This window comes from Equus caballus, chromosome 7 (genome assembly GCF_041296265.1).
Source record: "Equus caballus isolate H_3958 breed thoroughbred chromosome 7, TB-T2T, whole genome shotgun sequence".
Lineage (NCBI taxonomy): Eukaryota > Metazoa > Chordata > Mammalia > Perissodactyla > Equidae > Equus > Equus caballus.
The window spans coordinates 28,404,358-28,428,205 of NC_091690.1; the positions used below are offsets into that span (position 1 = coordinate 28,404,358).

Genomic DNA, 23,848 nt, shown 5'->3' on the forward strand with positions numbered 1-23,848 from the left:
GTCTCTAAAGGAAGTTATATATTTGTTTACTTCTTCCTTTTATGTTTCCTCAACTAGAAAACTAGCTCCATGAGTCAGGGATTTCTGTCTTCTCCAATGTTCTATTCCCAGTGCCTAGAACAGTGCCCGGCATGTAAAGTGTGCTTAGAAAATACTTGTAGAAGGAATGGATTTGCTCTTTTGTCCAATTTTACAATTACTTCTTATTAGGCAACTTTACAATATCATGAAAGGATTTTTTTTTAAGATAAGAGCAATTTTACCTTCAAGTCTACCCCTCTATACACAACTGTTTTCAGTCTGTGGCCCTTCCCACCTTCTGCTCCCCTCGTAGATTTTGTATATCATCTTAGTTAATCTCAGAATCAGGCTGCTATTCAGAGATCACTCGTATCTCACCATTTTCCTCTTTCTCAGGATCCCCTCACCGTTCACGCTCTGCTCTCATCTTCCTGGCCCAGTTGCTCTCAGAGATGCCACAACCATACTGGAAAGGTCTGCGCTTCCCCGCGTTGTTTAAACAGAGCAGAGGGAACCGGGCTTACATTAAAACTCCAGAGGATTCTCTTAGATTCCATTAGTTCACCTACATGTATTTCATGAACCTCTGACTCATGTTAGGAACTGTGGTGGCCACTGAGGATGCAAAAATGGGTGTCATTGTCCCAGTTTCAAGGAATTCATAAACTAGTGGGAATTCATAAACTAGTGGAGGTGACCGTAAACAGTGGTCTGGGGAGGCCACTCTGGGGAGGTGACATTTTCATAGAATTTGCAGACAAATAAGGAGTTACGTGATAAGTGCCATGTCGTTGGTAGAGAGGGCGGGGGGCTAACTCTGTGAAAGGGAACAGTGCATGGAGGCATGGAAACGTGAGAGGCCTGATGTGTTTGGACATGAGCGAGCATTCCGTGGGGCTGGAGCGCAGGGCCCTCGGGAAGGAGTCCCCGGGGGAATCATGAGTGGCAGGAGACGAAGCAGGGGAGGTAGGCAGAAACCAGGTCATATGGGAAATTATACGTTGTGCTAAGAAATTCGAGCTGTATTCTGAAGGTATTGAAGATCCAATGAAAAGCAGAAGAATTTTCTGATTGAAAGTTCTGAATTCATTCATTTGTTCATTTATTCATTCAATCAATCAATATGTTTTTGAGCTCCTATTATACTAAGCCCAGTGCTAGGCTCTGAGTGTATAGTATTTAATAAATAGTCATTTTCCTTGCCACTATATAGCCAACAAACCATGGGACCCAAAGGAAAGTTGGCCGCTCCTGCCCTAGAGATCTACACGCATAGGAAATTTTATGATAGTGAAGAATGGAAACAATTTCTCTAACAATAAGTATATGTTTAAGCAAATGATGGTATGTTGATAGAATGGAATATTAGGTAGCAATTAGAAATGATGCTTGTGAGCATCAGAGAAAGATTTATGATGCCCCTTTATAATATAAGAGAAATATTTATGATGCTCACTGGAAAAAGTAGGGTAAAAATCTATATGGGGTGGTGTATATCAGTGGGAAAGGTATGCATAAAAAAGACCATAAAGTATACAAAAATATTAATTACAGCTGCCTCTCAGCAGAGTGAGTTTTCTGCTACTTTATACTTTTTCTGAACCAAAAAGTTTTCTCTATTTAGCACATATTTACTTTTTCAACCCAACATTTATTGTTAAAGGAAAAAGATGACCTAAACAAGAAATGAAAGTTGGGGGAGGGTAAAACAGGATTGACATGTGTCTACCTGACATGATTGAGGGGTCATCACCCCTGGAGGACTAGGACAGAGGGAGGACTTCTTGCATTCACGCAATTTCTTTAGGATGTGTGGCTGGTCATTCCTTGCTTATCCATGAAAATGTATGTAATAGCTTCTGTCTGAGGGACAGCAGCAGAACCAGCACTCTGGTCTGGCAAGTTCTTTTTTTTTTTCTTTTTGGGGGAGGAAGATTGGCCCTGAGCTAATATCTGTTGCCAATTTTCCTCCTTTTTTTTTTCTCCTCAAAGCCCCAGTACATAGGTGTATATCCTAGTAGTAAGTCCTTCTACTTCTTCTCTGTGGGAAGCTGCCACAGCCTGGCTTGGTGAGCAGTGTGTAGGTCCATGCCCAGGATCCAAACCTGCAAACCCTGGGCCACTGAAACAGAGCACACAAACTTAACCACTTGGCCACGAAGCCGGCCTTGTGCAGCAAATTCTAATCCAGACTGACTCTATGTGACCTTGGACAAGCCAGTCTCCCCTTTGCCTGGTTACCCACCTCCCTGGAGGAGATTTTCCAAAGAGCTTTCCAGGAAATAGGACAAGCAAGAAGCTCCTGGCCACGGGGGAAGCAGATGTTTTTTTTCAGAATGAGGGCAAGCCCCTCCCAACATCCTATTCTTCCTCTAACCTTCAGTCTCTACCAATCCTGCTAGCAACTAATTTCTTTTTTATCTCTTCCAGGAAATGATCGAAATGGCCTAGATTTCAACAGGCAGGTAAGGACTTTCAGAAGAAAACGTTTATTCTATAGATTTTGGGGGTCACTTACACTGTGTCAGGTGTGGGGGATACCAAGAAGATTAAGTAAGTTTGAGGGCGTTTATTCATAGACTCGCAGCCTTAAAGGGCCTTTGCACCCAACCCTTCCCCCAGCCCACAGTCCAGTGATGGAGTCTCCTCTTCGCTTTCCCCTCAGAAGTGTACTGATGAGTGCAGCATCCATTTAAGATCAACTGCGTGCCAAATGTGGTCCAGAATCTGGGACAGCAGCTCCTCTCCTGCCTGAACTCAGCCTCAGTTGCCTCTTGGGCAAGTCTGTCTGTGTGGACTGACTGTGTGTAGAGGAATTTATGGAGATGCAAGGATGGAGTGTGTGGGTTCCTTAGGGGGCTCCTGACTTAAAGGAAGAAGATGGGGACAAAAAGAGAGAAACAACAAAAAGAGCTCAGGAAGGAGTGCGTAGCCCAGGTCAGGGGGATGGCATAGACGCAAGCTTGGTGCCTTTGAAGGAGGCCGAGTTGGGTGGGGTTCCAGTTAGTCAGGGAAGGTGGTGTTGGACAGACTGCAGGATGGATGGATGGATGTGTAAAGAGTAGGGTGGGGTGGAGGGAGAGGACTTTCCCTGTAAGGGTAGAGGCTGATGGGAAGGCTGGGGGGTGAGGGCCAGGACAGGGTGTGATGTCAGAAGCAGATGGTGGGAGGAGGAAGTCCAAGCTGGAGACACCCAGGAAGCAATAATGGGGGGCCCTAGAGCGAGGCGGAGTGGTGAGAATTAGATGCAAAGTCAGAAAGCCTGGGTTTTGGTCCTGTTTCTGCCACTAACTAGCTATATAACCTTAGTCAAGTCACTTAATATTTTTGGTCTGAGTTTTCTCAGCTGAAAGATTAATTTATTCCATAGATTTGGGGTGGGGGGAACATGTACTATGCCAGGTGTGGGAATACAAGGAAAATGACGACATAGTCTCCGGCCTGGAGGAGCTCACAGTCTAGTTTGAGGGCGTGGGGGAGACAGAGATGGAGGGAGAGGGAGAAGTAGACGGGGGGAGAGAGAGACTTTTAAGTGAATTAATTATAATACAATCTCATTCCTGCTTTACTAGAGATGTGGAAAAAACATGGTGTCAAACAGAAATGGGCACAGTTAATTTTTCCTGGGAGCTCAGGCCTGGCTTTGTGGAGGAGGTGATGTCTGAGTCTAGCTCTGAAGGATGAGTGGGAGTTGGTCAGGTAGAGCAAAGCGGGCTGGAGAGGGAGCCAGCCAGGGGAAGGGAGGTCAATCCCAGTGTAGTGGTGCGCTGGGACTCACTGGGGCTCTTTCCTGCTCCGCTATTCTGAATCCAGCTGTATATGGAAGCCTAGGGTGGGGCTGGGGGTAAAACGCAGACATGGATTCTTCTCCTCCTTTATCTGCACAGTGATTTGAAGTCACCACTAACGCTTCCTAAAAGGCTGTTAACTCTAGTTGTATCGTTTACTGTCAGAGGGAGGAATAATCTTGAGTCCTGAGCCAAACCCTCTTAGGCAAGCAACTTCTTCAATTTTGTTCACTGGGGCAGTTTGCTAACAAGTAGAGGCCGACTACTCTCCCTCTGTGCTCAGGACCTAAAACAGAGACTTCAGTTAAAGAGATATCTAGGTTAGCTATGAGGGAGGCCTTGCAGCCAATGTCGTTTATTAAACCCTGGATCAACTACCGAGAGAGACTATAGAATCAGCTCCTCACTCAAGGTCTTTAAATATGAGACAGATTCTTGTCTAAGGGAGAGTTTGGCCAGGTTTCCTTTAAGGGCAGGAGGATGGAGGAAGTTTCCCAAGGACTCTGTGATCCTGAAAGAGAGTCCTAAGCAGGTTGGGATATGGCCTGTGCCCTGTGCTTTCCATCCTGAGGACTCAGGATCCCAGCCTAGGGCCTACCTCTCGCTGCCCCAGGCCGTTGGACCACATGCACAGGGAGGAGGCCATCCCACACCAAGATATCGCCATACCAGCCCTGCCTGGAGGTGGCCAGCCCCACAGTCCCAGTGGGTTTGGTTGCCTTGTGATCTTTCTGAAACTTGAGAAACCCTCGCGCTTGGAACAAGGCTGAGGGCAGCCCCTCTGGCCCTGGGCAGCCTGCAGAGAGAACCCATGACCCTTTGCACAACTTTTGGGGTATGGTTTCCACACCAGTTGGAAGGAAGTTTCCTAGCTTCTGCCAGGAGTGGGCCTTGCTTGAGTTGGCTTCCCTCGGATGAGTCTCCTGGGGTGGGTCGTTCCCTCCCTCCCCTGGAAGGGTTTTTAGATTTCTCATGACTGACAAGAACAGACACGACAGATCCTTCCTTTAAAGAGGGGGGAATTTTGGAGGAAGAGAGGCTCAGCCGAGTCACACTCATTTATACACTTAGACTGGAGCCCTTTTCTGCTCACAAGCACACACCTCCACACCCTCCCTAAGGCTCGTCCTCGCTCCCCCTCCCTCTGTCCCACGGATGCCATCAGATATTGACGCCCACATGCTCACATTCACACCAGCTCACCTGCAGGCCTACAGGTGGGTCCCCAGGATTTCTCAGGCCAGTGCATTGAGACTCATGCCATCACACTTCACAACAAGGGAAGCAAACCAATACCTGCTGATGCCAGGCTCTGTGTAAGGTGATTTGGGCACTTTATCTCGTTTAATTCTCACTATAAATCAATAAGGTAAGTGTTAACTATCCCCATTATACAAATGAGGAAACTGCCTCCTAGGCAGCTCCACCTTATTTGGCAAAGGATTTGAGAGATTAAGTAATTTACCAAAGGTCACACGATTGGTCAACTGGCAGAACCAGGATTTGAACCCACCTCTCTTTGGCTCCAGAGCCTATTTTCCCCATGGTGCCTTGCTGCATCCTCCTCTGCAGTCTCTCAACTCCTCTCTCCTTGTCTATACACACCGTCCTTAGGGAGGGGCCTGGGAGCCAGAGGCTGAGCGTGACCTCAGCAGGACTAACTGGGAGGAAATGGGAGGGAGAGGGAGTGGGGAGGGGAAGAAAGAGTGGTTGTGTAGGAGCAGCCTCTGTATCTGATACAGGAAAGGGGTTGGCAGACGCAAGGGAGCAAAGGATGAGCCACTGCCCTCGGTGAAGCTCTTGTTGCAAGGCCCCAAGCCGGCTGGTGCAATTGGGAGTTGTGGCAAGGTGCCAGGTCACCTGCAGTCCTGAAGCTGCATGCACAAGGGACTTTGGCTTATTGGGAAGTTTTATGCTAAGGCTTTTAACTTCCCAGTCCCAGGAAAGCAGCCTGAGCCTGTTTGGAGGATAATTGTGGAAAGACCCCAGGACCTAGAAGCAGGACCAACCCTCAGTCCCCAGGAAAGATAAGACAAAATTGCCAGTTCCTTAACTGGGGGAGTTGGCAATCCTGGGTGCCGGTGCTATTTCTGCCCTTATACAATCCTCTCCTGCTTTCTGGGCCTGTTTCCTCATGAATCAAACGAAGACGTTTGGATGGAATGATCTCTTAGGCCCCTGCAGTCTGAATGTTATGGTCCCATCATTTTTTTCATACCGTATGCTCAGTGGTTACTTTGACTTCCTTTCTCCTCTCATGTTTGTCTTTGAAGAGAAATGGGGAAGAGAGTGTCCATTTTTCACCCTGAGCTGTAGAGAGTGAGGGCAACTGTGTCACATGGAATCTTCCCAGCCTTTATGATCGTGTGTGATCCGGTGAAAGGAATCATTTGAAATTTGGGGGCAGAAACGGAAGAAACCAACAGGCTGGATCTGGGGTATTCCATTCATTCTTTGAAGGTTTAGTCATTCCAAGAACTAGATAGAGGGTGTCGTTTGTAAGAAGATAAATTGCAGTAGTGTGCAGTGAATTCTGTAAGAGACATGACAGTACTGAGCTCTGGGATACTGCCCAACTATATCAACAAAGAGATGGTGTCTGAAGTACGTGGCAAGAGAAGAGTAGGGAGCTTGACTGGTAGAGAGGGCCAGCAGGAATATTCCAGGCAGAGGAGACAGTGTGTGAAGGCTCAGTGTTGTAAAGGGCACGGCTTTGGAGATGTGAGAAGAGGGATGAGATGGTGGAAGATGAGGCTGGAGCTGTGGGTTGGGCCAGATTACGAAGAGCTCTAGATGCCCAGGAAAGAAGTTTGGATTTTATCCCTTGGGCAGTAGGGAGCCACTCGGCATTTTCAAGCATGACTAGTTTCATTTAATGGAAGAGCATTAGAGGCGGGTGTGGGTGAGGAGGGAAGGAAGGACGAATGATGCAAGAGAGGCCTGGTGGGATGCCGTTGTGGTAGGAAGAAGTGGGCAATGCTAAGGAGAGGGATTACAGCGAAGAGCTAAGCACACGTGGAGCCAGAGTGCCCCAGTTTGTATTCTGGGTTTGAATTCTACCTGGCTCTGTGACCTTGGGCAAGTTCTTCAGCTTCTGTGTTCCTCAAACTCCTTGTCTGTAAAATGGGGTGAATAATGGTTCCTATCTCACAGGGTTGATATGAGGATCAAATGAGTGTGTGTGTGTGTGTGTGTGTGTGTGCGTGCGTGCGCACGCGCGCATGTACCACTTAGACAAGTGTCTAGAACATGCATACTGTATACGTATTTGTTATTATTATTACTGTGTCAGTAGGCATGGAGAGACTCAGATTTGAGAGATATTTCTGATATAAAATCAAGAGCATTTTGGCAACAAATTGTACCTTGACAGCAAAGGAAAGGGAAGAGTCCAGCACAGTTCTTAGTTTGCTAGCTTAGGATGCTGAGCATTAGTGGGACTGCAACCAGAGATCAAGAGGACAGGAGGTGGAGCATTTGTCCAGATGACAGCAGAAGAAAGAAGGGTAGATAATGGGCTATGGGTGCCCAACACGTGGTGAGAAATTTGGATCTGGAGCCCAGGAGACAGGTCAGGACTAAAGATGCATATTGGGGAGTCACAATTGAATCATGTTAACTAAAGTGATGGGAGGGAGTGAGGTCACCTAGAGAGGGTATGCAGAGTGGGATGGGGACAGACCTAGAGGAGAAGGAACACCAAAGGGACAGGCTGAGGAGTGAGTGCTTATAAATGAGACTATAGAAGGAATGGTCAAGGTAAGTCATTGGGCACACTCCCCTGGAAGGTTTAATGAGATGGTAGGATGCTTGCACCTTTATGAACGTGACAGACACAAATACAGTCTGATAGGGGTATGCTGTACTGAGAGCTCAAAAGCCATGGTTTTCCAAAATGTTAAACAACTCTTGGTAAACCTCCAAACAAAATAAAATATAATCTTTCCTCAATTTACACAGAAAATGACATCCCTAGAAAAAAATCAGTGCGTATTAAAAGTGTGCAGGGCCGGCCCCATGGCCAAGTGGTTAAGGTTCTGCACTCCACTTTCAGCAGCCCAAGTTCATGGGTTCAGATCCCGGGTGCAGACCAACTCCACTAGTCAGCCATGCTGTGCAGGCATCCCACATAAAAAGTGGAGGAAGATTGGCACAGCTGTTGGCTCAGGGCTAATCTTCCTCAAGCAAAAAAAGAGAGGATGATTAGCAATGGATGTTAGCTCAGGGCAAATCTTCCTCACACACAACAAAGAAAAAGTGTGCAAAAGATACTTTGTGCTTGCATAAAAAATGGAATTGGGTTCTGGGCTTATATGATTATAGGCAGGCTGTTTACTGACACAAATGTCTTGTGGGGCATTTGAAAGTCATATGGGACATGAACAAGGGTTTGTCATTTGTCCCATCTTCTGTACTGCAGGATATCTAGAATGCCTGCCCTCTGCCCAGGAAATGCAAATCGAGCCTCCTAATTATGAAGCCAGCCAGAAAAACCACCCCACAGATTTCAGAAAATGCCATGCAGGTTAGCTGTCACCTCCAGTGAGGACAGCTGTCCTAGACCCGCTGTAGAGAGAGGTCACTTCTACCGGGAGGCAGAGAGAAAGATGTTCTCCTTGCTACAGCTCTGCTACATAGAAATACGAGGCAGCGGAAAGTAGAGGCTCCCTGGGCACTGGGAAGAGCACCCCAGAAATAACACACACAGCCTCTGCCCTCAGAGAACTTACTTGCTGTGCAATGAGGGGGACAGGTCTGAAAATTTCCAAAAAATGTCAGAACAAGGAGTGGTAAACCAGTGTGGCCTCAACAGGGAGTGAGCTGGCTTACTGAGTGACTAGGCAGCCACAGAGTGGAATTTTCAGGCAGGGGATAATTGGCGAGGTCAAAGGACTCCTTTCTCCAAAGTGATTTCCCCAGTGTTGTCAAAATAATATAAAAATAATGATATTTATTGGATCCTGCCTGTGTGCCAGACACTGAGTGCCAAATGCTTTATAACCATTATTCCATTTAATGCTTGCCCTACCATCCATAAGCGGACAGGTCTGAATTTAAAGCCAGGCCTGCCAGACGCCAGACTGCATGGTTCTGGTGCTCCACACCCCGCAGGTCTCAGAGGAGGCAGGCCGACGTAGTGACTTGGGCAACCTCTCTGTGCCTCATATTCCTCATCCAGAGGTGAGAACAGGAATAGTATCTACTTCCTAGGCGTGTTGTAAGGATTATTTATAGTTAAGATTTATAACTTAGAATAGTCTCTGACATCCAGTAATCAATCAATAAACATTAGCTCCTATTATTTTCTGATGAATCAGAACCCATAATTTTCTCTTCCTCTCCTCCCTGTGGCTGCTGAGCTGGGCTTGCACTTGTTTGGATGGGCTGAGGATGCTACCAGAAAGCTAGCATTACCAGAAAGGCGATTTTTTTCTGAGATCCACGATATCTCAGTCTAAGCCCCCAGCCCCTAGGCTCCAGTGGGCAGAAGCTGATAGCTGTCTTTGCTTTTGGATTGGTCGGAATTTGTCCTCCTTTGCCAGCCACACTTGGCTCTTTGGCCCGAGGCTCAGATGTCAACAGTCTCCTGTTTGTGGCCCGGGCAGCAGCCCCAGTACTGGACGGACCCAGCCTTGTGGAGAGCAGGACAGTGAAGAGCAGGGAGAAACAGGAGCAGCTGTGAGTTCCATCCCTAGCCCACCCTGGTTTATCAGACTGTCCAAAACATACCACACCACTGCAACGCCCCTCTGTGACACTGGGTCTGGGGCCCAGCTTCCTCAGGCTCCAGCACTGGCACAAGCCCATGGATGTGTCTAACTGGGGAGTGGAGACGGAATGTTCCAGAATGTTCCTCTCTGCTGAGGGTGGGGCACATGGAGAGTAGTGAGGACGTGAGCGGAAGAGGAAAGCGTCTGTGGCCTCTCCCTGGTTCTCCAGGGATCGCTAAGTGGGTTTCCTTTGAAGAGTTCAGTGAGTGGCCTTTGGTGGATGCAGACTCTGGAGACACTAACAGCAGGGCCGGCTCTTCCCCTCTCACGCAGGCGTCTCTTTGGTGCAGGGGTCTTGAAAGGGAAGCTGGGTTAGGCCCTGGACAATCACAGAAGAAGCAAATACCATTTATTGAGCCCTCTGTTCCACAGGCACTGGGCTGAGCCCTTCCCAAGCAGTACCTCATTTAACCCTTACAGCAACCCCGAGCAGGAGCTTCTGTAATCCCCATTTTACAGATGAGGAAACTGGGCTCTGAAAGGTCGGGACTTGCCTAGAGCCAGGATTCAAACTGAGGATGACGGGATGTGCTAGGCACTTTATATAAAGTTGTGTCTTATTTGTTATGACTTAATCTTTAGGACAGCCCGGTGAGGTGAGTAGTCTCATTCCCATTGTATAGCCGGGGAAGCTATAGCTCAGAGAGGTTAAGTAATAGCCAAGGTGGAGCTCAGATATACAACAGGCCTGTCTGACTTGACAGTGAACCAGGCTGCTTTTGAGAAAGAGAAAGAGCGAGAACTTCTGCCAATGAGACATCCCCCAGAGCCCCTCGTTTGACATTTGTACGGTACTTTTCCACGTTTCCAGAGCCCTCTCCCTCCTACTGACTCCCCGACTGGGGCTTGCCAACTGGGATGGCAGAGATAGTATCGCAGGCTCGGGGAAGGCTGCCAGGTAAAGGGTGGGGTGAAGAAGGGTCCCACCCAGAGGGTTCCCCTGGCCCTGTGAGAAGCGCCTCCCTGGCCTGTGCGTGAGAAGGGTGCAGGGAGGGGAGGAGTGTTTGCCTGTGTGGATGCCTGCGGGGCAGGGGGTGGGGCCTGGCTTTCTCTTTGCCCCCTGGAGTCAGAGGGCTGTCAAGGCAGCTCTAGGAACCTGGAGAGTCTACTTCTCCCAGAATCACAGCTGCAGCTTTTTCCACCGTTTTCCACCTCAAACTTCCTTCCCCCAGTCTAGCCCAGTCTCGAGTAGATTTGGAGGCCACACTCAGGGCTCAGGAGCTGTTTCTACGTTCAGTTCCCTACCGGACACCAGGGCACGTCCCATTTCGTGTCCCTTTCTGCTTAACTCACGGAGGACTTCATTGAGCCAATAGGTTTTTCCTCTCACAATAACTATGTAAAGCGAGCGTTATAATTCTCATTCGACAAATTAGGGATCTGAAGCTCAGAATGGTAAAGTGACTTGCAATCAAGTGACAGAGCTGGGATTCAGTGCCTACCTGATAAGAGGCAGTATGTTCCGTGCTGATCGGTTATCCCCAAATCCAGATTATTTTCCTACCTGGAGCTGCCTTTATTGCCCCTGTAGCCTCCCGGGACCTCCACCGCTTGTGTTCAGATGAAGTGTCAGGCCTCCCCCCCCCCACCCCCGCCCCCGCCATGTGATCACAGAAATCCCTATGGCTCCCAACCCCCAAGGATCCTTGGTTCACATCCTGTTTTGCCTTTTTTTTCTTGGCCGTCCCTCCCCTGCGCTGGCGTCTTCTAATACTTTCCCGCAGACTTTGCTGTCATGCCCTGCTGCAGTTGTAGGCTGCGTCGCAGAGGACAGTGTAGTGGTCAGCGGTGCAGCTCTGGCATCACACAGACGTGGACTCGAATCCTGGCTCTACCAATGGGAGCTGTGTGACCTGGCCACTCGCCCTCTCCAAGCCTCAGTTTCTGCCTCTGTAAAATGGGGGAAACAATAGCAACGAGGATTAAATGGGATCTCGAGTGTAAAGTGCCTGGGAGGTAGTACGCACTCAAGAAACAGGAGTTATTGTTGCTGTTGCGACACTGTTGTTCCAGCTGCCCCATCTCACATCAGCCCGGCTCCAGTTTGCCTCTTCTTAGTTCCGCCTCCGAGGCTCTGGAGGCCTGGAGTTCACCTTTTTCCAGATGGCGGTTCTACCCAGATTTCTCCATCTGCTGGCCTTCCTCTGAGTGCTCTTACCTGTGCCTTTGGACCTGATTCAGCCCATTACTAGAGCAATAATAAGAAAAACTAGCCAGACTCGGTCTGTGCCAGGTAAACATGGGCCTGCCTCACTGTACCTAAAAGGCTGGTTCCCGAAAGGTTGCACATAAGTCGAAGTTCTGTAAACTAACTCTTAGTTTTCTCCACCAAGAAATCCTGCTATTTAAAGGACATTAGGCTGAACCTTTTCAGAGAACAAAGAACGCCCCTTTACGGTCAGTTAGGGTTTACTTAAAGTGAAGTAGATATTAATCTTGCTCTTCCCCCTGATGAGATTCTCAAAGAAAGTGTATGATCTTAACAAGGAAAGTTTTAAACTGTACCCCGTCACTGTGGATGTGCTCCTCTGAGGCCTGGGAAGTGGGTTTTGTAGGCCCCTTGTGTAGCTGGTAAACTGAGGTCTGGAAAGGTTTGGACACCCAGTCTCTGGGGGCAGACATTGATTCCTGCAGGGGCCAGTGGTCGAGTGCTTCTGTGCCCCCAGCTCTGGGCTGGGGCCCTCAGAACTGTGGCTCAGAAGAGCGATCAAGCCGCTAGGCAAGAGCCACCAGGCCAGGAAGCGTTAACACCACTGTGTCTGGAGGGGGACACAGTGCAGCTGTCTGAAGGCAAGGAGTACCCCCGTCTCTGACTGAACCAGAACCAACTTCCTTTCTGAGGATTTGGTGCTTCCCCTTACGTTCAGCCTGGCAGCACAAGGGCAGCTTTCTGGCTAATGGGGCCCTCCCTAGAGCCTGGCTTTGCCCAGGGGCCTGGGAGGGCCAGATGCTTTTCTGGCGTAAAGCAACGTGGAGGGCAGTGGGACCTGGGGTTCAGGACTTTGTCCAGGATCTGGCAACTCAGCAAGGGCCCAGCCTCCTTACCATGGGTAGGTTGTCCCGTTCCTGCTCAGGTAGCCTCTGAGGAAATAGGATATGGGGAGTCCAACCTCACAAGAGGCCTCCAGTCCCCTCTTTCCCAGGTCCTAAGGACTGCCAAGTTCCACCTGAGTGCTCATAAGAAGCAAGGAGAATTCTCTTTGAGAGGATGGAGGTGTCCTGAATGTAGGGAGGAACAGGCATCTTGACTGTGTTTTGAATGAGCCCTGCCCTCACTCCCCATCTACCCATCAGGCTCTCAGTCATCTTTCCAAACTCAGCTCAGATGTCTTGTTCTCCACGTAGCCCTCCAGAACCTTCCCCTCCATCTTCTGTACCTTGATGGGCTTCTATTGTGCATGGGTCTGCCTCCCCCACCCCAATATTTAAGGGAACAGTTTATAAATATATATGTGTGTGTGTATATATATATATATATATATATATATATATATTTTTTTTTTTTTTTTTTTTTTTGCTGGGAAAGATTCGCCCTGAGCTAACATCTGTTGCCAATCTTCCTCTCTCTCTTTCTTTTTTCCTCCTCAAAGCCCCAGCATATAGTTGTATATTCTAGTTGTAGGTCCTTCTAGTTCTTCTATGTGAGCTGCCACCACAGCATGGCTACTGACAGAGGAGTGGTGTGGTCCTATAGCCAGGAACCGAACCTGGGCCGCTGAGGCAGAGCACACTGAACTTTGACAACTCGGCCACCAGGGCTGGCTCAAAAGGATTTATATTTTATTTATTACAGTAGAGCAGTGCCTGGCACAGAGTAGAGATTCAATATGTGTTTCCTAAATAAATGAGTTGGTGGATGGTTGGAATGAACCTACCTGCCTACCCACCCATCCCTCCATCCTGGGTGCCGTGAACTCCCATCTCTCTGCTTTTCAGGGCCTTCTGTTCTTCATGCTGCTCTGCTCCCTGTCGTCTTTCTTTCTCTCAGCCAGTGATCTACAGAAACTCACCTCTTTTCCAAGGAAGGGGAGCTCGTTGGGTTTATGCAAATAGAGTGGGCAATGGGCTCCATCTAGTTGGCTCTGGTAAATATTTCCCAACTCTATCACTGGCTGGCTGGGACCTGAGAGCTGTTGGCTGAGGCGTCTCGCTTGTTTGCTCAGTGTTTGCTGGGTGCTAGGGCCTACCCTCTGGGGATCCAGGGTCTGCCTACAGGACTCTGACCAACTCAGTTTTTTTTTTTAATTTTTATTATTTTTTTTAAAGATTGGCACCTCAGCTAACAACTGTTGCCAATCTTCTTTTTTTTTTTCTCCCTAAATCCCCCCAGTACATAGTTGTATATTTTAGTTGTGGATCCTTCTAGTTGTGGCATGTGGAATGCTGCCTCAACATGGCCTAATGAGTGGTACCATGTCCGCGCCCACGATCCGAACCCTGGGCCACCGAAGCAGAGCACGCGAACTTAATCGCTTGGCTACAGGTCCAGCCCCGACCAACTCAGTTTTCTAAATTATTTGAGGTTGGGAGTTTGGCACCGAGCTGTGTCTCCCAAGCCAGAACAGCCTCCTTACAAATGCCCCTTAGGGAGTAACGTGGCTCTCCTGGGACTGCCCTCTCCTGGCCGTTTAATGAAAACAGTGTGGTTGGGGGCAGCTAATGACACCTGCTATCACTGTGACTCTATTTTTCATCAACTATGGAGACAAATTTGGATTGAGTTCCTAACTCTGGCGTGAGTCAGAGACACATGGACTCTTAGAGCTAAAGGGTTCCTTAGGTCATCTGTCCCCTGTTCCCAGTTGTCTGGCACAAAGGCTTTCTTCTTCTTCCCTTCTATTGTGTATGTGGACACTCTTATTTATTCGACCTATAACATCTTATGACTAAGTTTTCACTGTCTGCGGTGACATTTTAAAAAAAGAAAATGTAGAGAATTTTGGGGGGTTGTATTTTGCTGAAGATTTTATTTTCCCTTTTCTCCCAAAGCCCCCTCTGGTACATAGTTGCATAAGTTTAGCTGTGGGTCCTTCTAGCTGTGGCATGTGGGATGCCGCCTCAGCATGGCCCGATGAGCAGTACCATGTCTGTGCCCAGGATTTGAACCCGTGAAACCCTGGGCCACCAAAGCAGCATGCACGAACTTAACCACTCGGCCACGGGGCCAGCCCCAGAAAATGTAGAGAATTTTTATAAAGCTAAATATATTCAGTTTTTATAATCTGACATTTTCATTTTTTAGTGTTAAAATATTAATTGTATGTGATGCAATGATGGTCTGAGTAGATGATATTAGTTACTTTAATATTCTTTTTTTGGCAAAATAAAACAACCCTATCTAAACTCTCCAAAAAAAAATGGTTTACTTGTCAGGAGCCTCAAAAGCTTAGGAACCGGTGATTCCGGCCTAACCTATCTCCTGGCGCATGCATTGCACTGCTGACACCGTGTCAGTTGGCTCCTGGCCTCACGTATCTGGCAAGGCTCTCCCAGGGATTTTGGACTTACTACCCAGAATGCAGCCTACCCCAGGGTTGAGGGGGTTGCAATGTTAGGCCATCCTGTTAGACCCCAATCGACTTGCCTGTGATTGTCACCCCTATGGTTGTCACTCTGCCTGCCTCAGTTCCAGGGCCTGAGTCCATCCCCTTCCCTTGACAGCCCTTTGGTATGTGAGACGAGCTCTCACCCTGAAATCTTCCCCTTTCCATGTAAATATCTATAATTCCCTGGACGATTCCACATAATCGGGTTTCTGATTGCCTTACTTACAGCAATTATACGCATAATACACGAACTCTTTCTTGTTGTAAAAAAATTTAGTAATAGAGATAAAAAAGAAGACTTTGGATCCCTGTTCAGCTCAGCCCCCTTCCTAGAAGTAACTCCTATTATCAGTATGGTGTATATGTTTAGATGTCTAGATGTCAGTGTATATGTCCAGAAGACTTTTCTCTCTGCACTTGCATGGATATGAGTGCTAATGGAAATGTATGAATGTGGAGTCTTTAAAATGCATATGTATGTACATATATATGTATGTATAAATTATACTGTATGTGTTTTTCTGAAACTTTCTTTTTAAATTTAAAAATGAGATTTATAGATTGTTTCACGGCAGTATACATAGAGTTATACGATTTTTGTTAATGAATGATCATATAATATTCTATGGTTTCAATGCAGTTTTACCTCTCCATTGTTCTATCAATGGACATTAGGTTGCTTCAAATATTTTTTCTTACCATGCCGTGAGGAACTCCTTGAACCTGTCTGTGTCTTGATGCCTTTATATGCAATCACCTGCCAATCACCCTCTTTAGGTATAATGTCCACAAGTGTACAACACTCGACACTCAGATGACATCTGGCTGGGCCAGAGCACAGTGGACCGTTTGTTCATGCATTCATCCATTTACTCATTCAGCACATTTTTAGTGAGCAGGCACTCTATTGTGCCCTGATTCCAGTCGTCCCAAGCATAGATAAGACAGTAGTGGGCCTGTCCTCATGGAACTTACATGGTCAAGTAGGGAAACCTCCCTTGATAGTCTACTTCTGTTAGAACAGCCTATCCTACAGACTTTTTAAAAGATAATTATATCACACTGTCAACTTACATGGTCTTAGAATCAGTTAACACCTCTCAAGTCTTTTTAAATATAAACTGTTGCCTCAACTTGTACAGTTAATTTTCATATTCTAAGTAAAGAATTTTTACATTTGCTCCTGAGTTTTATCTCACTACTTTCTTCCCTTCTTTCCATTTTTTCAAGCTTTTCTTTTTAATCTTGATGTCTTTGTGCAAGGTACTAGCTAGGCCTGCTCCTCATATAGAGATTTATTATGTAAGCATGCTGTATCTTTATCCAAGTTCCTGGTAACACTGTTAGCAAGACTGGACCACAAGCAGAGTCCTGTGGCACGCCATTGGAGACATCCCTCCTGGATGACAGTGACTTCTTAATCAACACTATCTCAGCCCATATGACCCCATCCTGGCTCCAGGGAGAATATATACATATATATATATACATGTATACATGCAATAATTATAGGGTTCACCTGATCCTCACTCCTAGGAACCCTATATACAAGGAAATGAGCCTAGTTTGACATGACTTTTTAAGTCTGTGTGATACAGTGGAAAGAGGATTGATTCTGGATCCAGTCAGACCTGGGCTCAAATTCCAGCTCTGCCACTTCCTGGCTGTATGGCCTTTAGGAAATCATGTGACTTCTCTGAGACTCAGTTTCCCATATTCCAGGATCATTGAAACTATTTATGCATTAATTCCCCATATATTTAATAATCACTTAGTAAGTAACAGGCATTCTGCTATGTGCTGGGCTGGTCATAGCAAGCAAGATAGTCTCCCAGGTAATAAATATGCAGAATCATTGTGTATGTGTGTGTGTATATATATATACACACACACATACACACATACATACAAATAGATATAAACATACACACATACACAGATATGCATAGATGTGTCTGTTTATTGAGATAATGTGCCTCTAGACCTCTCAAGACTTCCCTTTCACCAGGCAAAAGAAGAAGCTCTACAACCAACTTTAGCTCCTTGTAAACTAAAATTTCTATACAGATATATGAAATTTTGAGTGCTTACTATTTTTAATCTTAATTTTTTTCTAATTTAAAATTAAGAATTAGCTTGTAAAAATTGAACATTGCAGAAATAGGTGAGTTAGAAAGTGAATACCTTCTGGAACCCCAGATGCCCTCCACTCCATCTATTATGAGCAGTTCAGTTGGCTGTGGTCTTTCAGATTTCTTTTTCTGTTAGTCCTTTTAGTTGTGTGGTAATTCAAAAGAGAATTCCTGAAATAAACTGTCCTTTGTTATAAAGGATAAACCTCTAGGGGTGGGTGGAAATGCATTTTCTATCCTAAACACTCTCCATTCTGTCTCCTCCACTCTGAGGCTTGCTGTTTTGGCCTTAGGCACACCTTCACCAGTCTTACCTAGACTAGTGCAATGAACAGCTTTTTAACTAGTTGCCCCGCTTACAGTTGTTCTCTCTTCAAATCCATTTTCCACGCAGCTGTTAGCTTAACTGAACTAAAGGAAAATCTCACCATGTCACTCGGCTTTACTCTAGTTGCACTTTGCCCCCGGAGTCCGGTCTAAACTCCTTTGCACGACACTGCTCTTGCCCCGGCGTCTCCCACCCCACTTGTTTGTCACTTCTGAACGTGAAGCCCTGTTTTGCCCTGTGTGACTTTGGACAAGTCGCTCCCACTTCCCGGCGTGCCCTTCTTTGCCTTCTCCTGGGGAGGGAGCCCTCTTCATCCTTCAGGGCTGCTCAGAAGGACTGTTCTTCTGAGGAGCCTTCCTTAACTCCCTCCCCTTTCTTGAGCTGTCCTCCGCTCTGACAAAGTGAATCGCAGCCTTTCCGTGCCACCACTGCACCTACTTCTGATTGCTATAAAGATTGCACTGCAGGTGATTACTTTTTACCTGACGTCTCCTAATCACTCTGGGAGGTCCCTGTTCATCTTTGGATCCACAGTTCCTCTTAGTATACAACAGGTGCATGCTAAATGTTTGTTGAACTAAACTGAACTGGGAAGGGACCTTTACAGGGCAGGAAACCTCTGTGTTTAAAGCATGCCACATGGAATACCATCTACTCCACTGCTTTTGGAGTGGACCTGGTGTCAGAGGGCCACAAGAGATGCCTGCTTTATAAGAGACAAGGACCTCAGCCTTACTGGAAGACTGTTCTTAAGGATGAAAATTACCAGGAAAATCATTTCCTTGCATTTATAGCCAATGCTTAGACTTTCAGAGGCAGGCTTCCAGGTCATAGGCAGTTAACCGGGAAATGCCAAAGAGAAGCCCATTTGGACTTGTTGCAAACTTTACTTTTGATAACTATGTGGGCCCCATGTATGTGTAAAAGTCTTAGGCTACACTTGTGGAAACGTTTACACCAACTCTGCACTACACATGAAAACAACATGGTGCACAGAGGTGGCAGGGTCAATAGGCACGTTTCTGGGTGGGAGCCCAATGGGGCTGACTGGCAGAGTGGTATAGGCAGAAGACGGGAGGGTCTGGAGGCCAAAGACCTGAGCAGAAAGTCAGGCTGTGCTCTTCCTGGCTGTGTGATGGTGGGCATGTTACTTCAATTCTTCTAGTCTTGATTCCTATATCCATAAAAACGGTCTGGTAAGACTATTTTCCTCATTGAATTATCATGAAGAATAAATGAAGATGCATTTGAAAGTGCCTTTTAATCTCTAAAGTGCTAAATAAAAACATTGCTTTCTCTTTCTTAAGCTGAAGCTCTTGGAACTAATCTGCGTAGTGCTTCACAGCGACAGGTTGGCACCGCGCATGTGTGTGCATGGGTGCGCATGGGTGTCCAGGACAAGCAGGGCATCTGCCCTTCCTCTCATTAGTTTCCTTTGGGACCCCATAGTAAATACACACTGGGATGGGGATTTTGTGGCATGGCGGAGCCTTCCCTTCCCCCACCCCCGACCACCACCTCTCTTCCTCATAACAAGGGAAGGAGAGAACAAATATCAACCCCCTGGAGTTAATTTGTACACACGAGAGTCAAAGAAATACAGATGCAGGTGCCCAAGCTATGTCCACTGTGTTATCATATCAAGCAGATGTGTGCTTTCTCTGTATCTAAACCTTACCCTGTATAGTAATTGAGAACTCTCAATGGGGACTTTCCTTTTGACTGAGATTAAATCTCAGAGCAATGAGATTAGGGTTACTACTGAATTATTACTGGAGCCGGAGTAGGCAACAGCCTCAGAGTGACAGAACTAGAGGACAGAGCAGTGCCAAAGTGCAGGGGAATGGACTGAATACTGGGCAAGGAGTTAGGGCCGTGGCTTGATCTTTAGGCCTGGCTTGGCTGCAACTCTAGCTGCGTTACCCTGAGCAACTTATTTCCCCTCTCTGGGCTTCAGGAGTCTTAGCTATAAAATGAACCATTGGGCTTGGGTGATATCTACATTTCCTTCCAGTTCTAATGCGGAAGGAAGGGAATCAATACCTGTTGAATGTCAGCCATGCACCTGGCATGATCTGCACTAAGCTATCCTGAAGAAACTATGATCCTATGACTCCATCACACACAGTAGTGAGAGTTAGGTTTATGTCGAAGAGCTATGGAGTCACATAGACTTGGATTGAAATCTCAGCTCTATTATTTACCAGTAGTGTGACTCTGTGCAAGTTTCTTAACATCTCCAAGCCTCAGTCTTTTCATCTGTAAAATGGGTCTAGTGACACAGTTAGCATACTTAGATGCGCACAAGTCTCCTCCCACCCTGCCTTTTATACATTATAAATTTCTTAAGGAGATTCCATCTAGTCTATTTCCCTCCTTTTATGGAGGAATAATCTAGGCCTAGAGAAATGAATGAAGTAACTTAATATTAGATCATGCAACCAGTTAGAAGCAAAGATGGAACCCAAAGTCAGGTCCCCTGGTTGATTCTGAGCCTGTGCTTCTTTCCTGGATGTCTTTTTTTAATCATCCACTGCTCTGAAAAGGACAGCAAAGTCCTCCCATGATAGGCAGCCCAGATGTTTATAGAAGAACTCAGTGTGATGACAAATTGCATTCACACACCAGATATTTCCCAAGAATAGCCACTGGGCTTAGAAACAGTTTTCAGAGTTTGATTCAAGGACCATGCTTGGCATTTCTTACTCCCCACCTCCCCCACCTCCTACCATTTCACTTATTTGGGGGCAGAACAGCCCGCTGTGCAGGTGTATCCACAGTTCTCTGTGGTGCTCCTCCCTGGAGAGTAGCAGCTCTGTGAGCTTGTCTACCAGGTAGGCTACCAGGAGAACCAGAAGACTCTGATTCAGAGGGGATCAGGGTCAAAAAAGGGAAGACTCACCATTCCGGCTCCCCACTGCAGGGGACACTGCTGGCATTTCAGGAGGGTTGTGAAGTAATCATTGGTTAAAGTTGTTCAAGTCCTGGGCACCAAGAAATATTTGTGAGAATCTGTCCTCAATAAGGGCACAGCCCCTTCCCAGAGTTTTTAAACATAAACCTAAATTCACAGACTTCTATGCCAGAGAGAGAGGAAAACTTTTTTTTTTTGGTGAGGAAGATTGGCCCTGAGCTAACATCTGTTGCCAATCTTCCTCTTTTTGCTTGAAGAAGATTGTCACTGAGCTAACATCTGTGCCAATCTTCCTGTATTTTGTATGTGGGATGCCACCACAGCATGGCTTGATGCACAGTGTGTAGGTCCGTGCCCAGGATCCAAACCCATGAACCCTGGGCCACTGGAGCTGAGTGCACGAACTTAACCACTAAACCACCAGGCCGGCTCCAAGAAGAAAACTTTTATGGGCTTAAAATGATGGAGTTTTTTTCATGCATGTGTCAGCACTAGCAATGCTATGTCTTAAGAACTGAAGCCAAAGAACTAAATAACATGACTGATAAGCTCGTTGCATTTCCAGGGTAAATGCAAGCAGGAAAGACAAGGATGCCTCTTTGGAAAGTTTCCTTTCAGGAGTTAGTAACTCTAAGTGGCCCCAGCCTCCTAGGGAGCCGTTAGTCTATTAAAGGGCCCATGTCTCCTCTCCTCCATCACTCGTTTGTCTGGAAGTTGGATGTTGTCAGGGAGAAGATCCCAGTGTGCAGGGGCAAAGGTGCACAGGCTGGTCTCTCATAGGTCTGACGGGGGACTGGATGAGGCCATCTCCCCAGGCACTTCCCAGAGGCATCCAAAGAGGCAAGAGCCCTGGACACATGAGCAGCTGAGAGCCACTGAGGGAGGACAGCCCTCCAAGCGAAAATACAGCCAACATCTCTTCGGGGACTTCTAGCTTTCTTCACCTAAGATGAGTTACCTCCCTGCCCCCTTCCACCGCTTGGAGTATATTTTTAGGATATTTTCATGAGCAACATGTTTGCCAACCCTTTATAGATCAGTTACAAAACAGAAATTCTTCCTCACTGCTAAGGAGAAGTGTAGAAGGGAGAGAAAGAAAAAAATCTTGCCTGTAATTGAAGGCAGGTTGGGAGATGTTCAAGCTTTGAAATTCACCTTCTTGTGAAATGTTTATGAAACACTTTCCACAAACGAGTTATGCAACTGGGACAACAGCTTTGATCATTTTCATCGCTGATGATATGTTCATTAGTGTTGGGTTGTTTTCCCCCTGGAGAGGACCATGTGAAAATGTCATGGGGAGGGGGCTAAGGATGAGTACCCCAGTACCACCCCCCGAGCCCCATCACATGACCCCCAAACAGATGGTTAATAAGGAGGTCCAAGTGTATGTCTGGGCCAGAACACTGCCTTTTCCATTACCTATGGTCATATCCCTGGGACGTTTGTAGGATTGTTTTGCAGAAAGAGCACCGGGGAGGGTCAGAGAATGATTCCCTTGTTGGAGTTTTGCCACTGTCTTGTTATGTAACTTTCTGCTCATTTCTGAGGCTCTCTGGGCCTCTATGAGATGGGAAGGTAAACATTAGTCCCCACAGTGAAGCCAAGTAAAGCATGTATGAAGGATTTCCAGCTTCTCAGAAGGGGCTCTCTCCTCCCATGACAAGGCTACTGCTTTCTAAAGCAGATGATGTCAGGGAGTTCACTGGGATTAGAAAAGATAATCACTCATGATGCCGTTTTACCTCCCTGGTCACTGCCCAAGACTCAGTGTAATACCTTTGCACAGTGCAGTGGGTGGAGAAGATCTTAAACTGACAAACCTTGTCTACTACATGGACAGGATGATCAATGGCTGTTACAGGGCAGAACCCTCTGTGGTGGCCTGTGTCCCCAGGGGTTAGCCCATCCCAAGCTGATCCTGGAGAAATATTCCACTTGTGTGAGGAGAACCCCCAAAGGGACCCTGCAGTTGATCTTCATGATTCCAGGCAGCCCGTGGGTTTGGTTGGGTTTTCACAAATACGGGGGAATTCGGTTTTCATCCAATTTGCCTCCGGTTATCACATTAGAAGTCAAGGGGATCCAACAGAAGTCTCTCTATCGCATCTTCCAGATCCACAGCCAACACCCAGTTGCCTGGAAAGGCTCCAATCTTTTCCACTCGACAGCTGTGAAAGGGATTTTTTGATTTGTGAAGGACTTTATTTCTTAGTTTCTTAGCCTCTGAACTCTCAGAGAATTGTCGGCAAAGCGTACGGGCGGCTGATGTACCTGCTTCCCCTCCTCTTCCAGCTCTGCCCTTTCTGAGACCCACCCACCCACCCAAGCGGAGACTTTAGAACTTGTCATAGAAAAAGAAGTCTTCTTTATTGTCTTTCAACTGGGTTTGTTTAGGATTGTCTTCTTTGGGGGTTACTCTCAGCAGCTCCCAAACAAGGGGTAATGAATTATGAAAAACAAGAGAGTAAAATGTCGACAAAGCAAAAACTCAGAAGAATAGCACACTGCATAGTCAGAACGCCCCGGACTGACCCCCTAAGGAACTTTCTGCCATCAGGCACTTCGTTTTCAGACCTGGGAGGTCGAAAGTGCCCCTTGAAGAGTTTGGAGGGCAATTGATCCAGGAAACAGATGAAAGGGTGCGTTTTCTTTTATGATGGCGCTGGTTTCTGAAATTAAGTGTTGCAGGAAGACCTGGCACTGATTCTAACAGATAGTGCCCAGGTTGGAGGCAAAGCACATGTTTTCAAGCTCTGTCATAGCTGCACCTCCTTATCTCTCCATTGCTCATAATAAGTCTATAAAGGAAGCCTGACACTTGCCTCGCAGCTGAAGCTGTGCCAAGCTGCCTGCGGTGGTTCCACCACTGTGGTTTCAGCTCCAATTTTCCATGTTCTCCCCCGTCCCCCTTCCTCCATCCTGCCTCACCTGTCCCCACTCTAGGACGAGGGATGCCCTGGGGCAGGAGGGGGATAGAGAGGGGAGATGTGGGGAGGGGAGGCTGGCCAAAAAGGCTTTGCTTCAATAAAGTCTCCTCTTGGAGCAAACCTTAAGGGTGGCGGTGATTTTAAATAAGTAGTTTATCATCTATTTCTAGCTTTCTAAAACTTGCTAACAAATGTTTCCCTGGAATTTAGGATATGAAAACTCTAATTTTCGGGGGAAGAACTAGGATGCTAGAGCTCCTTAGATAGAGATGCCTAGTGTGGTAGGAAGAGCTCAGGGGCACTGGGGATAGGGATTGGGGCTGTCCTGGAGAGCGTGTCCAGGTGGCCATGCCTTTTGAGTTTTCCGAAAGTCTAGCTCTGCCCCTACTATGCTCCTTCCTATCTCTCTCCTTTCCTC

At 46.9% G+C, this 23,848-nt stretch overlaps 1 protein-coding gene across 1 annotated transcript in view; it reads left to right on the forward strand.

Moving 5' to 3' along the window:
- POU2F3 (POU class 2 homeobox 3) overlaps window positions 1–23,848 on the forward strand; it is a 71,986-nt gene that overhangs the window by 26,985 nt on the left and 21,153 nt on the right. The window contains exon 3 of the mRNA XM_023644227.2: window positions 2,452–2,486. Coding sequence (XP_023499995.2) covers window positions 2,452–2,486 — 35 coding nt within the window. The remainder of the gene's footprint in view (window positions 1–2,451; window positions 2,487–23,848) is intronic.